The sequence below is a fragment of the Numenius arquata genome, chromosome 3 (assembly GCF_964106895.1).
Source record: "Numenius arquata chromosome 3, bNumArq3.hap1.1, whole genome shotgun sequence".
NCBI classification, from domain to species: Eukaryota; Metazoa; Chordata; class Aves; order Charadriiformes; family Scolopacidae; genus Numenius; species Numenius arquata.
The window spans coordinates 39,206,470-39,229,692 of NC_133578.1; the positions used below are offsets into that span (position 1 = coordinate 39,206,470).

At 45.0% G+C, this 23,223-nt stretch overlaps 1 protein-coding gene across 1 annotated transcript in view; it reads right to left on the minus strand.

Moving 5' to 3' along the window:
- ERBB4 (erb-b2 receptor tyrosine kinase 4) overlaps positions 1-21,071 on the minus strand; it is a 401,663-nt gene extending 380,592 nt beyond the window's left edge. The window contains exons 1-2 of the mRNA XM_074145843.1: positions 21,014-21,071; positions 16,095-16,246 (exon numbers count right to left, since the gene is read on the minus strand). Of these exons, the coding sequence (XP_074001944.1) occupies positions 16,095-16,246; positions 21,014-21,071 (210 nt within the window). The remainder of the gene's footprint in view (positions 1-16,094; positions 16,247-21,013) is intronic.
- Between the last annotated feature and the right edge of the window lie 2,152 nt (positions 21,072-23,223).

Sequence of the window (23,223 nt, forward strand, 5' to 3'; positions counted from 1 at the left end):
GCTGTCAGGTTTGGGCTCCACACAGCCGCAGGGATAGTTACAGGCATCAGACATAGTAAAACTGCCAGTTGCTTCACCTAACAAAATTTCAGCCCTTATTAGACATAAAAAGATACGTAATTTCCTTCTAGAGGTCAGAGTTAAAACCCAATACTTAAGGTACAGCAGTTCAGCAAGGACTTTAACAAACAACTAAAACTTTAAAGGAGCGAAACGAAAAGCCAGGACTACGTCTCACAATCTGAAGGCACGTTTGGAGAAAGGTGACCTTTTATGGGAGGAACTGAGGTGCAGAAATGCAATCAAAATTATTTCTTTTTAAACTGAAATCTCAAGGAGTGTGTGAACTCTATTGAAAGTCATTTAAATAAATAGGAATTTTATAACTCCTGGCTGTGGGCTTAGCTGGCTCTGGTGTGTTTGTGCAAGTGTGCTCAGATTGCCTTATTTGAAATGGTTTCCATTCAGTGCTGAATTTTTTGCATTCATATCACCAGGCTGATCGAGCTGAGGACACCAGCCCCAGGACTAATGACTGCCGTATGGTCTCTTGGAAACAGCTTCTCCGCACCTCCCAACATGGGACGCCATAAGAAATCACCCCTACAACGTTCCCCTCTCCCACTGCTCTGCCTAAGGAGAAACAGAAAGCTTCGTAATGCAGGTTGCTCCCAATGCCACCTGAAAAATCTTTTTTCAGAAAATAAATATACCCATAGGCAGTTTTACTCCTCCTTGGTGCACTACAGCGTGCAGGCATTGGCAGAGGATCCGCAGTGGGATCTCTACTGAGCAAATCAGGTATCTCACGCTGCTACAATGGAAATCTAACAAGAGCAAGATACAATACCAAAAACATCAATCCAGGTGCAAAGCAGTTGGATGAAGAAGCCTTTTTCCTGCCTCGAACTGTTCCTTCTCCATCAATCCCTTGGTGTCTGTGCTGCAGGACACAACACAGCCTCCCTGACGGAAAACAAACCCCAAAATGCCAGCTCCCAGCGCACCTCCTTGCTCCCCACAGCACCCCGTGGGTTTCCGTACACACTGTTTTCCCAAGTGGCACATTTCTAACAGAAGCTGGAAAAGGTGACCAAAAGCACACAGAAAAGCTCATACCAGGAACCCCACACGTTAAACCTTTGTGCACTGAAAACATCACATTGAGGTAAATGAGCCATTAAACCAGTATTTCCCATCAACGCTGAATAAGTTTTTCACTCCGTCTCAGGAACGCCAGGGAACAGGACAAGCATATGAGATCGAACGCTTGCGACAGGAAGAACTGGGGAACTTCCCAATGGAAATCAGCATGCGATACCTGTATCATTGCAACCCACTGAGGGAAAAACATACTTAATTACCTTTTCTATTAAATAAAAACAACACATTTTTGTCAAACATAATTACGAAGCCAAAGCAAAATGGTATTTTATCATTTTACCAAAATTTGCATCTTGAATACTTCCTGCCAGCTCTATTTAGCCCTACACGGCTCAGCCGCACGTTCCACCAACGCGAGCTGAATCGATCCCAAAGCAGGCAATGGTTGGGCTGCTCTGAGAGATGCAAATAAATTGATGTTGGTATAGATTAAAACATGCTGGACCTACGCGGCCCAAGGAAATGCTGGCTTGCCTACTAGGAACACCTGTAGCGATGCCATTATTTCATGATTTTGGGGCTTTGCTGTTTCATCAGCACAGTCTAAGCATGCACTGGCTGAGCACGTGCCAGATCGATTTGTGAGGGTTCTTCATTGCAAATGAATCAAAATTTCTCAATTTCAGTGGCCAGTAACGGAGAAATTTTTGATCAAAAGGCCATAATAATGCCAAGGAAAAGATGGCGTGAAAACACTTGCTTTGGAATGACTGATTTCCTTTCACGCAATACACATTGGCTACCCAACAGGCTCTAACGACACGTATTTGATTTTACATTTGATCAGTTTGAGTGATTTTGGTGTCACCCAACCAGGGACACTTATAGGCAGTGCGAGAAATAAATGCCCTTTTAACCGCATTTTATTTTTATATATGCATTGTTCTGCTAAAATAATTCATTGTATCCTAATGAAATGAGCACAACCGGCTCCAGGAATGAATGAATACTCACTCCCCGGTGATAGGTATTTATGTGCAGGGACGAAGGGTCCGTAATGGAAGATCTATCGTTAGTGCCTGAACCCGTTTTATCTTCATTTCACACGATACAAGTGAATTGAGTGTTGTTTTGGAGGTATAATTGATCTATAGCTGAAACAAATCAGCGCTGCAGCTAAGTGAGGAGATGAAGTAGTGGATAATCTGTAGTTTAAAACCAGCTGTTCTACTGAGATCAAATGATTACTTTGGCACTGAAATGATTAGCTGACAAGAGAGTGTGTTTCAGCATCTGCCATCATTACCGAGCACCGCTGCCGTAACCTCCGGCCACACTGATGCCGGGCACCAGAGCTAATTGACAGCACGGCTGGGATCAGCTCGCCATTTGCTAAACTGATGGACCTCACCTGGCCTCAATTACAAATATCAGCATTTTCAGGAAACAAATAGGCAGAGGAGGCAGGAAGGAGGATACTCAGCCACCCGTCAGATAACTGTGACTGCAACAAATGCCAGCAAAATGTTTCAGGTTTAAGCTGCGTGGCTGTCCCTGCTCCCTACAGTAGTTTTAACGCAGCATGATGTGCAAATATTTCCCTCTTATTCCTCTCTGCTTGCACATCTCTTGACAATTATTGAGAAATGAAATTCACCCCACCCCACTGACCTTCCATAGGGATTCCTGCAATGTCTGGTTTTAATAGGTTTCCCCATTGTAGGCAAAGTTAAGGCAAGGTACCACCTGGGCACGAGAACGTCACAAAAAGAGGACAGAAATACAGGGAGGAGACAGGTTTGTAGTTTCCTTTCCTTTTTCCCTAATCATCTTCTGTGCGTCTAGATACAAGAGCCTTTTCCAAATAACCTGAAGATAACTGAGGTTACACAGCAGATGAGACATTCACAGGAACAGGCTGCAGAATCTGGCTACCAGAGCAGGGATGTTCTGCATTGAGCTCACTGGCTTGGAGAGTGGGAGGGTAACCCATCTGGAAATTGCACTTTCTTTCTTCTTGCTTTTAGCTAAAAGTCACCAGACTCCACAGAAATTAAAAATTATATTTAAAAAATGACAGTAATCTACAAGATCTATTAGGTCACATTTTCCACGCTTTTATCAAAGCAAGACAGTCCCTTTCAGTAGATATATTTTCTTCTAGTTGACCACTCAGTGGGTTTGCAAGGAATTTAGTAATGTCTTCTGCTTCCCTAAGAGGTTATTCCACACTTTTGCAGAGACAGCCGGTATTCCCTGATATTCACTACAGATTTTCCTTTCTTAGGCCTTCACTCTGCACTGTACTTTTGAAGGATGAATTGCCGTTATCATTCCTGAAGTAGGTACTACACAGGGTTGTTGCTTTTAATTTACAGCAGCAATAGGACACATGCCTCACCATCCCTTTCACTCTCCCTTGTTCTGTGGCCCTTTCTGGAAGGGAAGCCAAAGAGTATGGACCTGGTGGGTTGTTTTCAGAAGCCCTCTTCTAAATCCAAGGTACGAGGGGTCCTTCTAAGTGTAAATGAGCAATGCTGGTATGAAAAGACTTTAAAGAAATCGTGTTCCGCATCTCAGGCTTCCCCATTTGGAAGCAGCAATATACTTGCAGGTAGCCATGGGTTTCTCTGTTGTTTTTTTTTCACAGGTTGCCTCCTGCAAAATATAGCAAGCACTTCCACCGTCACCATAATTATCCAGAATTATAAAGCAATTTATAATGCTTTACAGCTCCTTTGTTGGCACTTATGATTTGAATCAATCCTAAAACACCAGAAATCAGAATGAGTGGAACCGTCAGATCGCCATTCCGGCTCTTGGACCACTTGGTTATGCCTCCTCCATCCTATCAAACTTGAACAGCATTTACTTTGAGGGTCTCTGGTCTCCATCTTGGGCACGTTAAGGTTTATTTTCTTAAAGCATGAGCATAAACTCTCTTACGCAATATGTTTTTGGTATAACCTCTCTCTCCAGTGAGCAACATTAAGCTATTGCTATTATTTTTCCTGCACATAACAGCACAGGTTTGTCAAAATCGGCATGATATTTCTACCTTGCCTTTTGACATTTTCAAGTTTATTATGTTCAGACAGTACCTCGAAGCACTTCATTCTTCCTCTCTGGAAGGAACTAATCACCACCAAAGGGGGAAAAGAAACACTATGTGCTATTCAATACAGCATGCAGATACTACTACCCTTCTACTTAACTTCAAACACAAGTACTAGAAGTTGATGAGACCGGTTGTGCTTAACCACCTGCGGAAGTATCGCCTTGAACTAGGTCCTCGTCGCTTTAACCAAAACCTCTCAATTCCACCTTTCTGTTTGACACCAGGGACATCTCATCTCAGAAGTCAGTGCTACTTGATGTCATACCCTGTAAGATTCAGCACGTAGTTAACAGAGCTGTTCCTACTGGCAGCTCGTTGGCTTGAGCAAACCCAACCTCAATCCCCAAAAGACACATCGCCTGTTACCCCTGGCCAGCTCCAGCCTCCCTGGCTCTTCGGACCAGCCCCACGCAGCGGGGCGGCTTTTGCTAGGACACGTCCTTCTGCCTGGTCCATTGACATGTTGTTTTTGAAGTGAACGCTCAGGAATGCCAACTTCTCCCTCCACCTCAGCCTTCCTGGGTACCCACGCAGGCTGCCTGCATGACACACGTGGGGCCGTAACTAGATGGCCCAGTGCTAGGATCAGGTTTGGGGTGGGAGTATTGCTGTTGCTGAGCGCTGCAATCTGCACAATTGTGCTGACATTTCTGAACGATAAAAGCCCCCCGGCAGGCATCTACCGAGGAAACCTTTAAAATTGATCCAGTTTAGCACAAAAACTGTTGGCTAAGCCTCCATCCATCCCTCTGCTCCTCCACCCCTTGACACTGCTTACAGCAAAAGACTTTACTTTCCCTTTCATACGGCTTTTAGAAGCAATTCAAGCCCATTGATCCAGGACTCTGAGTCAGTGTATTACAATACAAGATTATTCAGTTTTCTGATGGTTTGTTTAATTTCATTTTATTCCATGGTAAAATAGGACTGGAGGGAGGGAAGGCTAGAAAATTGGCAAAAATTGGCAAAAAATTGGCAATGCATTGCTTAAACGCTCAGGAAAACAGAAAAATGTCACTCTCAGGAAAGTATAAAATACTTCCACTTGGTGCAGGCTGCTAAACCACAATTACATATGTATCTATATGCCTATCTATACCTTGTCTGTGTATCCCGACTTCAATCTCTGTTCCACAGAAAGATTTCAGAGGGCTGGTGGACAAAGAGGAAAATAAATAAGCCTTAATGACACCTGAGCAAAGCTTGTCAGTGAACAGTGTGAAACAGTGGAGTTTATGCCATCTCCCAGCTAGGGTTAAGGCTAGGCTTGAAAACTCATTACACACACTAATTTACTCCAAATAACCTTACTTTCTATGGTTGGAAGAAGACTACTCATTTGCTTTATAATCTAATAAATCCATTTATAATTTTAAAGCACTTGCGACTATTTTTGTTTTCTATTGGCTAGTTCAACTTTACTCCATTGTTTGCTTTAGTCCAGCTTCAATTAGGCCAGCATTTCCAATCTCATCGGTAGGGGAGAGGTTTACATTTACAAGAGTAAGATCATTAACAGCATAAGGTGGTTGAAAGGGAGGGCATAATTGGTTTCACTCGCCTAGAGGGAAGATCAGCTACTAAGAGAAACACCACCTAATTAAGAAGGTTTGCACTGTTTTATTTTTAATAATGTCCTCCCTCCACTACCAGCTTTTTTATAGTACCCATCACAGCAGCTTCTGAGTTCTGGCTTAGCCACACATATTCTGCAGATGTGCAGAACTGACAGCAACAGACCCCTTCAGGGACAGACAGAAGGAAGAGCCTGATGTGACACTAAACAATAGGAAAAGGAAGAAATTAATAGTCTGTATTTAATTTAAAAAAAAAAAAAAAAACAAAAAAACAAAAAACCAACCCAAAACAAAGCCTAGACATAGCCATGAATCTCAACTGTTGCTTTTGTTTACATTAAGAATTTGAATCCTGATCTGTATTTTCATCAGTGGCTAAGCTTCTGGGTGCCAGGACCAGTTGGAAAGCACAACCAGTTTGTCAGACACTTCGCTGGCTGTGCACAGGCAAAGGTGGGTCATACAGCAGAGAAGCAAGGTGACAGTGCTGGCCCAGGCACCACCCTGGATGGATACGGGGCAGAGCCAGCCAGGAGGTTTCCCTGCACTTCAAAGATCCCCAGCAGATGCTGCCCAAGGTGTAATGTGCTTCCACCAGCATGCGTTGATCATGAAGGGAAGGGCTAGGGTGAGCATGTACCCCCAAATCCAGCCCTATATAGCAGGCTGTTAGGAAGGGAACAAGATCTGTGTTAGAGAGGAACAGGAAGAGGAGAAGAAAGGTCTTCCTGGCTGTTGCTGATGCTGCATGACCAAAGCGCAGGAGTGCATCTATTTTGCAGACTGCTCAACAGTTTAAGCAAAGAGCCCCCAGACCTCTTTGTGACATTCCTGGGGTGATGGGTAGACTTTGCCAGCTCCTCCAAATGCTTTCCCCTACCATTAACATCCTCTATGCCCAGGCTGACCTGCTGCCAGCTGGCACCCATCCACCACATTACCTCTGCCAAACCTGGAAAGCACTCCACCTGGAGCAGTGAACCCTGAGTCCTGGGCATATTTTTGGTACTGGGGCCTCTTGCACCTCATAGTCTCCCAGCAATGGTGCCGGGAAGGTGGTGGCAATACTGTTGAATGGTGAACATTACTTGCAGCTGTGGCTGGCACCCCACTGCGAGTGGGAGAGCTCTCATGGCATGCCTCCCACATCCACCTGGGCTTGGCAGGCACCTCTGCAGCACCCAAAAGCTGCCAGAGAGGCTCCCGAGGGTCAGCAGGCCCAGCAGGAAAGACAGAAAGAAAGATGTCGCAAGAACCACCAGTGCGGCCCCTGGACATGGGGGAGCCGCCCCACATCACCTCCCCAGTGTTTTGCTCTGCCTAGCAGAGGGCCACTTCACTGCAACCATGAAAACAGTATAGTAAGTGAAAAGAGTATTACTGATCTCGAGCATGTGCGTGGGTCTGGGTTACTCTGAATAATTTAAGTCAGGCTTCTTTTATCTCTCTCCTGCTCCAGAGTTGCAACTGCTGCCACGCACATGAATCAGACAGGCTTCCTGAGCGGCTGGAGGTGGAGTGCCTCCAGTACAATGGGAGCTGAAAGGGAAATGCTAAAAGACAATTTAAAGAGACTCCTTAATCATCCTGGACTTCAAATCTTTACCTCTCATCTCCACATGTGATACAGCTGAAGGATGCTCCCCCCAGCTGAAGGGGACGCAGGCAGAGGCTGAGGGAGAGCTAGGGAAGCTCTTGGCCACTGTCAACACAACAAAGGGGGAAAACAAAACCCCAGGTTGGGCTCTATTCCCATGTCCTCCCACTAGGAGTTTGGTGGGGGAGCCTCTCCAAATTCTCTGTACATGGGTGCACGTGTGTCAGTGAAGGGCCTGTTGACACCACCTGCTAAGCACTTCACACAGATGACAGCACATGTTTTATACAGCAAATCGATCACAGGGAAATGGACACAAGGGAATGCCACTGCTCGTGCCTTCAGCAGCTTTTGCAACGCTCCCAAGAGCCAGCCCTGCAGCAGATGGGACGTGAGGAGCAGCCCAGCAATGTCCCCAGCAGGCCCATGCTCCCCCGGATACAGGCATCATCTGCAGCCCATCTCCATTACAACCTTCTCAAAAAAATGCTTCCGGGGGGGGGGCTGCACAGCACCTGGCACACACAGAGGCAAAGGGCCACTTTACAGTCCATCCCTGTGCCAAAACAGGCGCTTGAGTTTCCACAGCACACGACTCTCCTCCTAAACACAAGTGGTTATTTCAAACTGTAACTTTCATACAAAGCCACCAAAATTAATGGCTAAATTAATGGGGCAATAGCTAATGTACATATATTTGGCTATGGCTTGGCAGACCCAGCTTGAGGATTAATTGTGTATTAATTCCCTTCTACGTTTATTTCGCAGAAGCTAAAAATGTTATTCTAGCAGAAGAGTACCAGCTTGCAGAGTGTTTAATATTCTGTCAGCTGAAAGCAAAGGCCAAACTCCACTGCAGAGCTGATCTGGGCTGTTTAGTAGCGTTGCTTTGCTGGTAGAGAAAAGATGAGAGGGGAAAGAGGTTGCGCAAGTTGTTTTCAGCTGTTTTTAGGGACAGGAGGTTGGTGTTGTGTATGGAAGAGAAAGCAGCCTCCTAGCCCAGCTATTCTGCCTGTTGCAATGCTCTGGGCAGCTATATAAATAAAAGAACAGGGCTGGGAGGAGTATAAAACTGGAGTCAAAATCTGGCTGTGGGGAGCTAGCAAAAGCATTAGCTGCTTGGAGAAATGAAGCTGCTGGGTTTGTAAACAACGTTTAAAAAAAGGCCGTGCAAGAGCCGCACAGAAATAGCTGCACGGCAAGCGGGGCCACTACGGCAGGGTAAGGAGGAGGGGGAAGGTGGGGAGAAGGCCTGGGGTCACCCTCCCCAATTGCTCTGCAGCTCCACTGAGGTCTGGTGGGAGGGAGCAGCCAGCTCAGCGCAGGGGAGGCACAGCAGGCACAGGGTGGCTGTTAGCCCCCCAGGATTATTTGTCATCCCAGAGTAGGCAAGCGTGGCCAGGTGCAAGGGGGACATGTTGGCAGAGAAGGTGGGGAGGGAGGCAGATGGGAGGCTGGCAGCTGTGCAGGAAGCTTTTTTGCAGGGGGTGAGGGGTTGGAGGGGGGGAAAAAGGGGAGGTGTGAGCAGGGTCCCTATTCTGCCCTGCTGCATCCAGCAGAGGAGATGCACGAGCAGCAGCTAGAGGCTTACACCAAAGAAGTCTTGGCAGAGGCATGAATTGAGCGGTACCGTGTCCTGGATCTACCAAAAAGGGGTGGAAACCAGATAGGCTGTTGAAAAGGGGTTTCTGAGCATCCAAGGAAGGGAGGCACAGAGGCAGGTAAGGGCAGTCTGCAGTGCCACAAGGACATACCTACATTACAGATGCCCGACTGGGACAGCATAGGAAAGCAGATGCCGCAGAGACATGGATGATGTCTTATCAGCATATCACGAGAAGGGGCAAAGCACAAAAATAATGTAAAACCTCCAAACACATTTAGGCCACAAAGCACTGGAGGCCTTTTACCTCCCAGCTGCGGTGGCTCTGGGAGTGGTGGGGTTGGGATGGAGCTGTGTGAGATTATGTTGGAGACTATGTGGCATGATATGTAATACTCATCTTCAACAGCAGGGACCAGGCACCATCCACCCAGGCCCTGTCCCACACATCAAAGGCCAAGGGCAATGTGAACACCGCTGCCCAGTTAGTGGCAAGAGACGAGCAGGACAGCACAATGTTTTGAGAGGGGGGGAGCGCTGCTTTGGAAATGGTGATCCCTGCCCTCAGGTTGGTGGAACCACTCGATTTGTTATCACCATCTCACCAATTACCGTAATAGTGTCTGGCACCCTGCTCTTCCCTGCTGCTACAGCAAGAGCTTCCCATTTCACTCTCCACTTCTGAACACAGGGCAGGTCTGGAAGATCCCATAAATCTAGGCCACTCCTCACGTTGGCAATCAACACATCCTGGCCATTTTGAGACCAATTTAAACCACTGGGATTATTTCAAGCTACTGCTTCTGCAAAAGCAATGAGAAATGGCAGAAGAAGCTATCTTCCTAGAGGAGAGCTGTGTCACATGTTTTTTGCAGTTAGTCTCTGCTCCCATTCCACCCTCCGAGTTTAGGATCCAACTCACCTTACACAGCTCGGGTTCATCCAACATAGTTGGCAGCTGATCACAGCTGGCATAAAACATTTTGCCCACGCCAGAAGCATGGCTCGGCATGCCACTGGCCTCTTGTAACCCACGCAGCGGAGCAGTTGTGTTCATTGTTGCGTGCGCAGGATGCCCTAGCCAGGTTTACACAGCAAGCTGGGGGTGTCCTCTTTCCACCTGGATTTGTGTGGCACACAGAGCTCAGCCCCTCATGCCACTGGGGCACATCATTAGGCACTTTATGCTTCATATTCTGATGGGTAAGGTCCTGGGAGGGCAATTACAAATATATAAATACATGTATTTGATTTCCAGATTTGTAATTACCTGGAGACCACTTTGCTTCTTGCCAGCCAAGGACAAAACACACACTGACAAAGCTCTCCTAATGCAATGCACTGCAGGACAAATGCTACAGGGCAGCTGTGCCCAGCAAACCCCTCCAAAATCCCTGGGTTGGTGTAGGACCAGACTGCAATGTTTTCCAAGCACTTCTGGGGAAAATCCTCCTCCACATAGGCATAGCCTCTTTCTGGGGACTCCTGACAGGCACTACACTCCACATCTCACTCCCTTTCTGCTGAGCTGGGACCTCATTGAAGCCTGTCAGCTGGGAATTAAGATACCATTTTGCGGCAGAAGAGGATGCAGAGCTGTGCTGCTGGGCCTTCGGGAGCCACGCGTATCATCACAGTGATCTGCCGAGCAAACTAGACAAGGCAATACCCTCCTGTCTCTGTGCTCCCCTTCCTGACACGTCTGTTCAGACTGCAGGCTCTCTTTCGTGCCCATGTCTCTGCTGAGCTTTGCCACTAGAGCTTTCAGAAGGGTCTGCTTAGACCCTTTGTGCTAAAAGAGACCAAAAAACTGTGGGGAAAAAAAAAAAAAAGTTTTGTTGTTTTTTTTTTTTTAAATCAGAAGTAGCTCTGAATACCTAGGGGCCAGACAGCATTGTTTGGAACCACCTCTTCCCATAGCTGCTCTGGCAGTCCTCCTCTCTTGAAGGGGTCTGTCTGACCCAGTCTTCCTCAAAGGCTATAACACAACCAGAAGGAAAAAAATACATAAAACCCAAACCCCCAAATTCCATCTGCCACAAAGTCTAAACATGACAGTAAGGAAAGCGGTAAGTATGGGGCTATACATCTTTGCAGTAACCGCTGCGGCTATAAAGCTGCCCACCACGAAACGCCCACTCTGTTAAATGGCAGGCAGATAGCTGCCAACGTAGCTGTGGCTGAGGGTGCTACAGAGGCACTATAGAAGCAAATGAAAAAGAATTTATAAAGCGGTGGTAGATCATTTTCGAAGGCTGTTGATTGCAGTTAGAAATAAGTTTCATAATCGTTTGGGAGAGTTATTGCAGAGAACAGCACAGAACTCTGGTCATGTCTTCAAAAATAAATAATCTGAATTGGTTAAATAAAATCCAGGAATGAGAAGATAATTTACTGACTGTGAATGGGTAAAAGTCTGGGGATTAGTCAAAGATAACTCTCGTTCACCAAATGTGTTCAACAGAACAAGAGTGCTTGCAGAAGATTGTTTTGTGGTATACTAATTGTGTATTTTATTTCGAAAATTGCATACGGAGATGCTATTAGGAAATAAGAATCATCCACAATACAAAATGCCAGTTTTGCCAAGTGAAACTAAAATAGGTTGCTGCTTCTGAAACCAAATAGTCATCTGCAATATAAACCAGTAAGCATGATCTGAGCTTTTCTTAAGATTTTCTGAAATCCAAACCAGGAAAATAAATCTCAGCTCTAGCTTTGACAAGACTCAAAATACGCACCAGCTCAACCAGCTTATTTAGTTTCACAGAGCAAGTCCCAGTGCAAAAACCTGGCCTGTGCAATTAGTTGAAGGATGCGGTGGCTTGGGGAAGCACTGGGAGATTGAGCCCGACCTCTTCCCACACCATCACTGCTGACTTGCTGGGTGAGTCTGGTCACACGAAAGGGACAAGGGAGCTCGCGAGGTCTGTTTTCCACTCGCTTGCTTGTCCTGCCCGGTTCAATCATGCTCTTGGAAACAGTAAGTAGCTTTCCCCACTGCAGCCCGTGGAGAGACCGCCTCAGCCACAACAGCAGCAATGTGCTACATTAACCTTAGCCTCATTTCATTGCTGAAGCTTGTAGTGATGGGACTCCAATGACCAAATTACCCCGTTGTACATTTTTTGTCAGTAGGTTGAGCCTCAGAAGAATAAAAAAGAGAACCGGCTATCAGCCCACAGTCAGAAACACGTTGCTTTTCCCAGCACTCAGGCTTAGACACATTTTTTTCCTCTTACTGAGCACTCCTTTCCTGTGCCAGGACTCCCACTGCAGCCACGGTGCGGGGAAGTACCAAGCAGCAGGAACAGAGCTGATGGAGCTGGAGGGTAGGACACACAGAGGACAACTTCACACTGCAATTGCTCAACCTTGTTTTGGCCACCTACAGGCAAGCAATACCAAGACTATTTTTGCTTCTGGTTGCATTATAAAATACGTAAAACCAAACCAGCAGATTTGTACTCCCGTTCGCACATGTAAGAAAAGGATAGGAAAAAAACCACTAGTGTATACAATAACCTCTTCTTACATGCATGAAGCTCCGCATGACCTTAAAGCCATGCACTGGGCTGGCAGGCCAAGATGTTTAAGTGGTTGAGCATTTCGTTCTGGTGATAGGCAGCCCTTTTAAGTCTTAATCAGCAGATATCAGGAGAGCTAACTCATAAAGAAAATCTACTTAGGGAATAAATGTCTAAATAAGTATGAGAGATGGGATGATGATCTTTTAATGTTCCTCTGCAGGGTAAACAAAATTATGGGGGGTTTTTTTCAGTTTAATTCATTTATGGTATTTGTCTATTATTGCATGATAAAAAGGCTCAGCATGTCTAGCTCACTAGGTCTTCCCTCCGCCCCGGAGTGAGAGGCTGCCCAGCTAAACTGAGCACTAACGAGAAGGCAGGCAGGCACACAAAGCCATGGAACTCATCAGCCATATGTACAGATAATCCAAGGGTATATCAACTGCCTACCTGAAGTCCGTTTGGTGAAGAAAGCAGGCAATTACTGCAATAGAGACTACGAAAAAACGGAGCAGACTGGAGGCACATCATCTTGCACAAGTTCACCATAGAATCATAGAATGGTTTGGGTTGGAAGGGACCTTAAGGATCATCAAATTCCAAGCCCCATTGCCATGGGCAGGGACACCTCCACTAGAGCAGGTTGCTCAAAGCCCCATCCAGCCTGGCCTTGAACACCTCCAGGGATGGGGCATCCACAACTTCCCTGGGCAACATGTTCTAGTGCTTCACCACCCTTACAGTATAGAATTTCTTCCTAATATTGAATCTAGATCTCCCCTCTTTCAGTTTAAAACCATTACCCCTCGTCCTATCACTACATGCCCTTGTAAAAAGTCCTCTCCAGTTTTCTTGTAGGCCCCCTGAAAGGTACTGTAAGGTACTATAGGTACTGCAAGGCCACTGTAAGGTCTCCCCAGAGCCTTCTCTTCTCCAGGCTGAACAACCCCGACTCTCAGGCCCACCTCTCAAGCCTGTCAAGGTCCCTCTGGATAGCATCACTTCCCTCCAGTGTATTGACTGCGCCACGCAGCTTGGTGTCGTCGGCAAACTTGCTGAGGGTGCACTCAATCCCACTGTCCATGTCTCCAACAAAGATGTTAAACAGCACAGGTCCCAATACTGACCCCTGAGGAACACCACTCAGACATCAAGCCGTTAACAGAAACTCTTTGAGTATGGCCATCCCTTTCCACTGAGTAGTCCATTGTCAAACCCATGTCACTCCAATTTAGAGACAAGGATGTTGTGCCGGACAGTGTCAGAATTTATTTAAGTCTGAGACAGACAAATAGCCTTTCCTTTAGTTATCTCCCATCTGCCACTTTCATTTGGCCATTAAAACCATTTTTAAAATGATAAACCAAGCAATACTGCCTAACTAATGAATGTCGAACTATCGGTGTAAATATGCCAACATTTATTTATTTATTTGCCTCACCAGGAACATGTTCTCCTCTGTTTGGTTTTCTATTTTAATGACTACAATTTATCACATTAACTAGACTTCCAGTTTGCTGGGTTTTGTTTCAAGTTCTGCTGTTTACTGAGACATCTGCAAGAGAGCAGTCTCAGGTAAGAGAAGTAACAAAACTAATAAAAAAGTAATAGCAGCTCACCAAAAAGCACAAGTGACTGAACTACCTTCATTTGCTACACAAGGCCCTTCCTTCTTCCTCTCATTTGCTGATTTTACTGCCCACTTTCCACCAATATTTTACTCTGCTTATGGCAGCTCTCCGCAAGGAACGTTAATTCCCCACTTTCCAAATAATTTGCTTTCCCTACCTACCATCAGGCAGCATAGGAAGGAAGGAAAGCTGAAGCGGGAGAACCGTCCATGATGACTTCAAGCACAACTGGGCCTTGCACAATGTCCCAGTTAGGAGTTTCAAGAGGCATTTGAAACTCCAGCAATGCCTGAATCAGTGCAGGGATCCTGCCCATGCAGGAGGTATCTATCTGCTGCCTGTCTAACATGGTGGGAAACCAGTTAGTCCAGCTGCACCAAGGCTATATCCATTTCAGAGCACAAGCGTATGTGTTTTCCCCACCTGTCACAACTGTGAAACGTATAGATAGCATTTACTTCCTAGGTATTCGTCACTCAAATTAACAGGCAACCTGTTAGTCTGAGTGTAATTAGCACCCCAAACTTTACTCCAGACATATATGGTAGCTGAAATTTGTTTGCAGATCTTTAAGCATCCTTGAGTAAATACAGGCCAACGTAGAGAGTGGAAATCCTGTGAAATCCTCAACAAATTTAACATGAAGCAAAGCTAAGCACGCTGTTGGAGAATCTGCTGTGCATTTGTCAGAACCCATAATGGAATGTTCACATTTTTACAAACTGAAATTGAGCGCTAGGTTCACCCGAGACCCGGCAAACCAAATGACAGTGTAACACAACCTGCCAGGGCTGACTCCTGCTGCCCTCTTCCTGCTGCCGGATTTAAACCCGCCGCTCCCCCTACATGCTTTTCATGAAAACGCCAGTTACATACAGACACGCATCTTGAAAAATGACACTAGGGTCTTGCAAAAGTATATGCAAGTGATACCATAAGATACGAGCGGTGTAAAGCCTTCTCTGTGTCACAGCTTGACGACTTCTGTTGGAGAGTATGACCTGCAACCACACTGCCACAGGCTGCCTTTCCTACTGCGGCCCTCATACCTATATACCAGTTTCTTCCATGTTGCAGCCACATGGTCTGCAGCATCCTCGCTTGCCCACCTGAATGCACTCAATCACTCCTTTGTGGGTTATTTCTTAAAACATAACCAGTTTTGAAACACCAAATAACGATGGCCTTAAATTCTTTTAATTCAGGATTCACCTTTCCCTCCTTGTGGTTGCTAGCACATTAACAGGGAACACACAAACCACACTGAAATGTTCCTTCAAAAACCCAAAGGCTAAAAGCTTGATGTTTACTTGAAGTTTGAAGTAAGGAGGGCTGAGGGAGTGCACAACCCAGGCTCTATGGTGGCAGGACAGCCTTCATCTATCACAGACTTCCTCTGGATGCTGGAGATTCAATTACGCTCATAACTCCAGTCTCGTACACAAAGAGGGTTTTATGTTCATTCAGCAATCACCTTTTTTTTTTTCTTTTTCTTAAGTGCTCTACAAACATTGGCCAGAGTTCTTCCCTTGCCTAGTCTACCAATCAGTCCATTTACAGCCTTTTATTAGGATTAGATTCTCCAATCCTCCAGTGCTTATCTGCATGATTCTCTGACCTTCCCAAACCCTACTTTACCTGCTCCGTACCTGCTGGCAACATACAGCATACAGTGACCTGCAAGGTGTCACCTTTCTGTATAGTGACATGGTTTTCTCCCCCCGAGCCCCGGGTAAATCTAAACGACGCATACTCAGAGCATCTGTCACAGCAATGACATTGCTCTTGTTCTCTGTACATCTGTGACATTTTATTATCCTCTTACAATATTGTAACGGAGCTAGTGGGAAAGAGACCTGCCCTTCTCCATCCCAGTACCCGTGGCTACTCCCCTAAGCACAGGAAACAGAGGGAAGGAAAAAAAGATTTCTTACCCGTAGGAAGGAGAGGTCTCGGTTGTGCTCAATGCTCGTGATTTCCAGATTGCCCATAACTACCTCACAGTTCTCATAGTACTTGCGCAGGGCCCGATACTGCTGCTCCAGGTCAGAGAGGGAGCTCAGCTTGTTCTCGGTGCCGGCACACACTGCAAGAAACCACAGGACAAACAATCAGGATGAGGATGAAAGAGGGCCACAGGAGCAGAGAAGGAGATAAAGTTTGTATACAGGGATACAGGCAATTGTAACAAAAATCCTGAATTGTTTACAGGATTGGGTCCTGCAAAAAAAAGAACCCAGCACAAATTACTTGAATATCAGAAGTAGAGATAGGAAGGTAGAAATAATGTCCATGATCGTCTCAGCAATTTAAACACATCTCACCAAATGGGATGAAATGACGATAGTTACTACCAAATGCAGAAAGGCTGAAAATGCAGAAATACAGGAAAATTATAAAACTAGTTGACCCCAGAACCTAAAGGGCCAAACCCAGGTGTCAGTGGAATCACTACTAGTTCTGCCAATGACAGAATTGGACACTGAACAGGGATGCACCAACTACAGACTAAAGGACGCAAAGCTGGAGAGACCCGTGCATCCAAGCTGACCTGGGCAATCCACCATTTTCCCTATTCAGCTGATGCTCAGAATGGTCTGTTGGACAAGCCAAGAGCAACCTGAGCAGAAGGTTTATCAGAATCAGAATCAGAATCGTAGTGGTTGGAAGGGACCTCAGAGATCATCGAGTCCAACCAACAGTAAAAAAAAAAAAAAAAAAAAAAAAAAAAAAAAAAAAAAAAAAAAAAAAAAAAAAAAACCACCACAAACAAAACCACCACCCACCACCTGAACACACAACAACAACCACCAAACCAAAAACCATCACCCACCCACACAGCACCCCACCACAAACCAGTAATCTTGGACACTAGAGCATGCCCTGAAGAACCATGTCTACACGTTTCTTAAATACCTCCAGGGATGGTGACTCCACCACCTCCCTGGGCAGCCCATTCCAATGCCTGATAACCCTTTCAGTAAAGAAATGTTTCCTAATATCCAACCTGAACTTCCCCTGGCGCAACTTGAAGCCATTACCCCTTGTCCTATCATCTGTGACTTGGGAGAAGAGACCGACCCCCGTCTCTCTACAGCCTCCTTTCAGGTACTTGTACAGAACAATAAGGTCTCCCCTCAGTCTCCTCTTCCCCAGACTGAACAACCCAACATTGTTTTCCCCACCACTTTCCTTAAGATCCCAGTTCTTCCCAGCTTTATGCAATTAAATAGGAGAAAGACAATAGCAAAAAACCACAACATCTTTCCACAAAACCACCAGACTGAAGGTACAGTGGAGATGTGGCAGATGAGTTCAGAAATACCATCCTAATACAGTTAGTTTTCAGAACACGCTCTTTAATATTATACTACGCTGTTCTAAATTTTTAAGTCCAGTTCAAAGCTCCTGCAGAATCCCAGCTCAGCTCAGTCTATCAGTTTGCCGTGCATCAAGCAATGACAAAAATGAATGCGGGAAAGAAACACAGAAGCAGCATTTTACAACAGCGTTTTTCATGCAGGGCTCAGCCTGCCAGGACAGCAATGCTACTTAAATGGTCAAGGGTAGGGATGGGCTTTTTTTTTTTTTGTGTGTGCACTTACTTTTCCTCTCTACCAACAACTTGTGGTTGTTCTTATCCGTGAGCAAATTAATCTGAATATACCCAAACTTTTGAAATGGCCATCTTATTATGCAAAACATGAGCCAGACCAGAATAGCATTTCTGGAGTCATTCCCACTCCTGGATTAAATCAATACAAACAAAACTCTCCATGACTAGAGGCATAATCAGTAAAATTGGCTAAAATATGCTCTTTTGAATGATGCAGGTCCTTTTTATAAATATCAAAAGTAATTAGGTTTTTGAGTACTACTATTATTGACTGTTTACTTACTACATCCTCCCCCCCCCCCCCCCCCTTTTTTTTTTTTTAATAGAAATAGGAACAATTCTCATCTCTGTTTTCTGCTGTGGTCTCTCTGCTGCACAGCAATCTGCTCTTGCGCCAGGGCAATTCGAGCTTCAAGCAGCCTCTTGGCGAAGGGCTTCAGGAGGCAGCCAGAAACCCACAAACTCCTCAAAGTTTTCTCCCAAGGAAACTCCTTCCGCCCTAAAAATGGCAGCTGAAATCTGTTCCTTCCTGAACCATAAGTCTCTGCTGGGGAGGGATAGCAGCGGCTGGTTTCACAGTGAGCCATTCACAGGATGAAGGTTTTATCAGATCCTTTTCGGGTTTTGCGTTTCCAGGAGGTAAAGAGCACGGACCAAAGCTGAGCAGGCGATATGTAGGACTAATTTTCCAAATACACATCTAGTCTACATACCAAACGAAATATTATAAGGATTTTTTTTATTTCTTCCTATGGTCTGATAGAAGTGAAATTTCAAAGTCCTCGCTAAGTTTTAAAGCTTGAAATATTTGACATATATTCATTATACTGTGTTGCAGAAACCAGAACTGGTTGGTTTGCTCAGGTTTTAAAGTAAAAACTAACACCTCAACTCAAGGCTTAATTTAGAACACAAACATTTCCATTTTGGAAGTTTTCTTTTAAAACCTTACCACTTACGAGTAAAACATATCTAAACAAGATTTTGTTCGTAATATTTTAATAGCTACGTTTGGGGATTCCCAAAATGGAAAGACATGGCCCCACTGGGACCTGACATCGCTCTACTGGACTGGAAACACCTGAAAGGAGGGGTTTCTGCTGCTAGGGGATGGCACATCTTTCTTTTTGAAATATGAAGCCCTGTCCTAGGCCATATTTAAAGTTTTATTCTGAACAGCCTCAAGATCTGCCATACAAGCATCTCCACCCTCCAGGGAGACACATGCCTGTCCCTGTCAGAAGACTTCAACAATGTTTGCTATCAATTACAGAATCAGTTTGTTTGCTTTTTCCTTAAAAGCAGCAGCAGCAGCAGCATCTGTAACAACAAGATTGACTGTGTTTCCAGCCAAATAAGTATTATTCTGTCTTAAGGCTCCTGAGGATTAATAAATAATTTCTGTTCCATTTCGCAATCGGTGCTAAGGATCAACACAGCTCAGAAAACAATTCCAGCAGCTCAGCTAATAAAGCTATACACTGCAACACTAGTATTTCATGTTGCACACCCATTAAACATTTCCCAAAAGCTAATTTAGCCATTTGTTGCTGCAAGGAGACAGAACACCCGGAGTCTGCTCTTGCAAGAGGATTCAACAGGGGTGAAGCCAGCCCAGACGTAAGCTGGGGCTGCAGATTTTATTCGGGTAAGATGGATTTTGTACAACCAAGCCACTGCAGTAACTGCTCCCAGCTTTTGACAAAGCTATGGAAATCCATTCTCCCAGATGAATAAAAATCTTAAAATCAAATTTAGAAGAAATCATGTTGATATTTTAAAGTTATCTTATAGCAATTCTAAATATTTAATTTCTGTACCACACACACAAAAAAAAAAAAAACAAAGCTAAAGAAATTGGTTATATATTGCCTCAAATCAAGTAGTACACCAAAAGTGAGACTATCCTACATCAATTTGGGGGGGGGTGCAGCAGTGCAGATTTTCTGTCATTGGTACCTGACCCGCAGTACAGCTGAAGCAGAACCTTCAAAGAGCCCCAACCTGGAGAACGAGTTGAAGTCCCAAAGCCAACGTGGGTATAACCATGGATCACTAATAATCCGTTATTATAATAAGTCATTAACCTCTCTCTGCCTCAGCTTTACAGCACAAGTTTTGTACATATACTTTTGATAATAATCGCACCAGATTCAAAATACAAAAGAGAAAACTATGCAAGTATTCAAGAAAAGCAGATAAAAGGGGATAAAGCTGGGACAGTACCTCCACTCTTCACAGAGTCCTTTAAAGCAGAGAGATTAGGCGTGCTGTTGGGGTTTTTTAAGGCAAAACACAATTAGCAGGGCAAAAAGCAATTCCAGCCATAGGGAGAAATGGAGTTCCTATTTGCCTACACGCGCCAGGGAGCCAAACCTGGGAGGGACACAGGCCAGAAAGCAGGTTGTGAACTGGTAATTAACAGTAAATTTTACCTCCCATTTTGAGCCCCAGGAGGCAATTCCCAGCTGCTCCAGGGCAAATACAATCATTTTGGGTCTGAATTACCCAAAGAGTCAAGAAGCACTAAAGCACGTGAGGTGGGAGTTCAGCAAGGGTCACAACACAAGATCCCCAGTCTGTCTGCCCCCAAGCTCAATGCAGAGCATGAACACATCCCTCTCACCCTCTTGCTCATCTCTTGGAACAGCAACAGGCATCTGTGTGTTGTAGCAGCTCTTTAAAATTAAGTGCCAAAATAATACGTATTTTCAGGGACGCTCCAGCCATATATAGGCATAAACATGAGCACAACAAAATGTGTTTCCTTGTCATGCCAAGCAAAACCACCATAATCTATATTTCATAAATTCTCTTCAAAGCACTTTGTTGCATATTGTTAGACATTATTTCATATAGCCCCAGAAACCGATAAGCAGCAAGAAAATAAAGACTGCCCGTTAAAAGCAGTTCCTGCAGCAGAACATCTCCTGGTAAACGAAAAATACTAATTTCCCTGCCTCTAACAGAGGTCAAAGAAGTACCAGTTTAAGACGTGCTTCCACAGCCTGCGGCTTCTCTCACTATTGAGTGCCTTTGAGCACGTATACTCCCAGCTTGCTCAGGAGGTCTTATAGAGGCGTTATCAATGAAAGAAACCCTTCAGCACCATTTAAATGCATGCCCAGGAAAATCTGACATCCCCTTACGTTTTCCCAGGTGGAAACCCCAGCGAGCTGTTGACTGACGGGTTACCAGCGTGCCATGAAGCTCTCAAACACATCTCCCCACCGACACACGCTTGGCCATTCCCTCTCTTCCCATATTCTGGCAACAGACCTTGCAGAGTATGCATGCGTATGTGCCCAGAGACACCCACCACTGGCGTTATCCCGGAGCTCAAGGATGTGCACCTTCCCATCTGGGAAGCCCCAAAACAGTGGTGACAGCAACCAGCCAGGCTGCCAGCCCGCGGCCAGTTCTCATCTACACCTCAAACGTGGGCAACTTTGGGTGGACGCTGGGCAGAGCGCTGCTTTGCTTCACCATCACAAAAGCGCATTTCAGGCATTACTCACACATTCGCATTCCACATTCAGTTGTTTACTTATTACCAGCTACCTAAAGTGACAGAGAAGAGCTTCAGCTCCTAATGGCCCCAATTACAGCAGTAATAATCATCTGTATTGAATTGAATTTACGTTTTTCATCAATATTCATGCACATGACTTGGAAATTAATTTTCCATTGACATTTTTTTCATAACAAAGCCAAATCATTCAGATGCTCACTCAAAGGTAGCAAATAATGGAGGCATTTAAAAATGTCCTTTAGCTTCTGCTTTTTAGGCCATTATTTTTGCTCTGCTCTGTTGATGATAAATCTATACGTTAAATTAAGAAATCACATTTGACTCAATCTAGTTCTGTTTCTTGTAATACTAATAGATTTTATAATCCTCCCAGCTCAACAGATGAACAAACTTTTGGAAGGAGGTCAACTTGTTTCATTTCTTATTCAACCCCTCTCTGGATCTGCCTATGTTTGGAGTTATTCAGGAAGAGTGAATCCCATCATCTCTGGCGTGGTCACCCCCACCTGAAATCGTGGTGTCTCGCTCCTCTCCCAAAGCACATTCAGCATAGCAGCGATGAGGCATCCTTGTCGCCAACTCCAAGGGAGTTACCCCGAGCATCTGGATGCATTCTTTTAAATCATAAAACATTTATTACCATCTCTTTGGCAAGGACACAGAAGACAGCAGCACATTTGCCGTGCACCAGCCTCCACCTGAATACAACACAACATCCCTTCGTCCATTGGTTTGTCAAGTGGGCCAAAAACGAAGAGGAGGCTTAAACTCTCAGGCTCGCTGATTTCAGGAGCGTGCTTATGAAAAGAGAATCACAGGGTTCCTTCATGCCAGTCAGGACAGCCTAACAACAATCAGCACCTCTTTCTAATGTTATTTTCCTGTACTTCCCACTTATTTACTTAATTAGCTGTGTTTTTACAGACAGGACCATCATCAGGGTTTCTTGAAAGGCAGCTAACATAACTGTTTATTAATAATTGCAAACACTCGTGGCAATTTGTTAAGGCCCCCAGATGGGGGGAAATACTTGAGCGCCTTAAGGAACAACTAATTACCAGCAATGCCACAGCAGTCCCCATTCATTTCATTATGCTCCGCGCTCTCAGCAACAGCCTGGGCACCCTATCATGTACGCGCACAGAAGAAGGGGTAAACACACTTTTAATCCTTTCATTATTATTTTACAGCTCTCCTTGAACAAGCTGCAAAAGCCTCGAATTTTCTTGCAATTAAGCACATCCTAATGAAAGGAGGAACTGCCTGCGCTTGCAGCCTTGCAGTTGTCTCCTGGGAGAAGGCAAAACACTCCTTGAGGTCACCAGCCATTTCCTATAAACCTGGTGGGTTTTGGAGAATGTTTTAAAATTAGAGGCTTGCTTTCCCTAGGTAAGAGACTGTAATGAAGGAGAGCATAATTTTCTCTGTACCCCTAATTAAAAGCTCAGCTGGCACAAGTGTTTTCCTTCCGTGAGGTCTGCTGTACGCTAGAAAATTATCATCCCATTTGAATCCAGTTGCATGCAATCAGCCCAGCTGCCATGAACTCCTGGACAGTGACACGGCCAGGCAAGGCAAAGCTCAGCATTGACACCCAGCGCCGTTTAGTCCGTCGGGGTGTCATCATGATGAGGTGACACAGTACGGGCTGGCCCGCAGCAGCTGTGAGCCACACCATCATCATGGCTTTAATCCCTTATGACTTAACACAAACAGCCCAGAAAAACAAGCCTTGGAGGGCTATTATTTATTTTGATTTCAAAGTTAAGCTCTCGATAACTAAATAAAGTCAACTAAAAAAAAATTAACTATCATTTTTATCCAGACTTTAATCTATAATGCTAAAAGGACATTCTGAAACACTTCTCTTTGCATGGAGAAGAGGTCCCTGGGTTGATAGCACCAGGGACCAGAA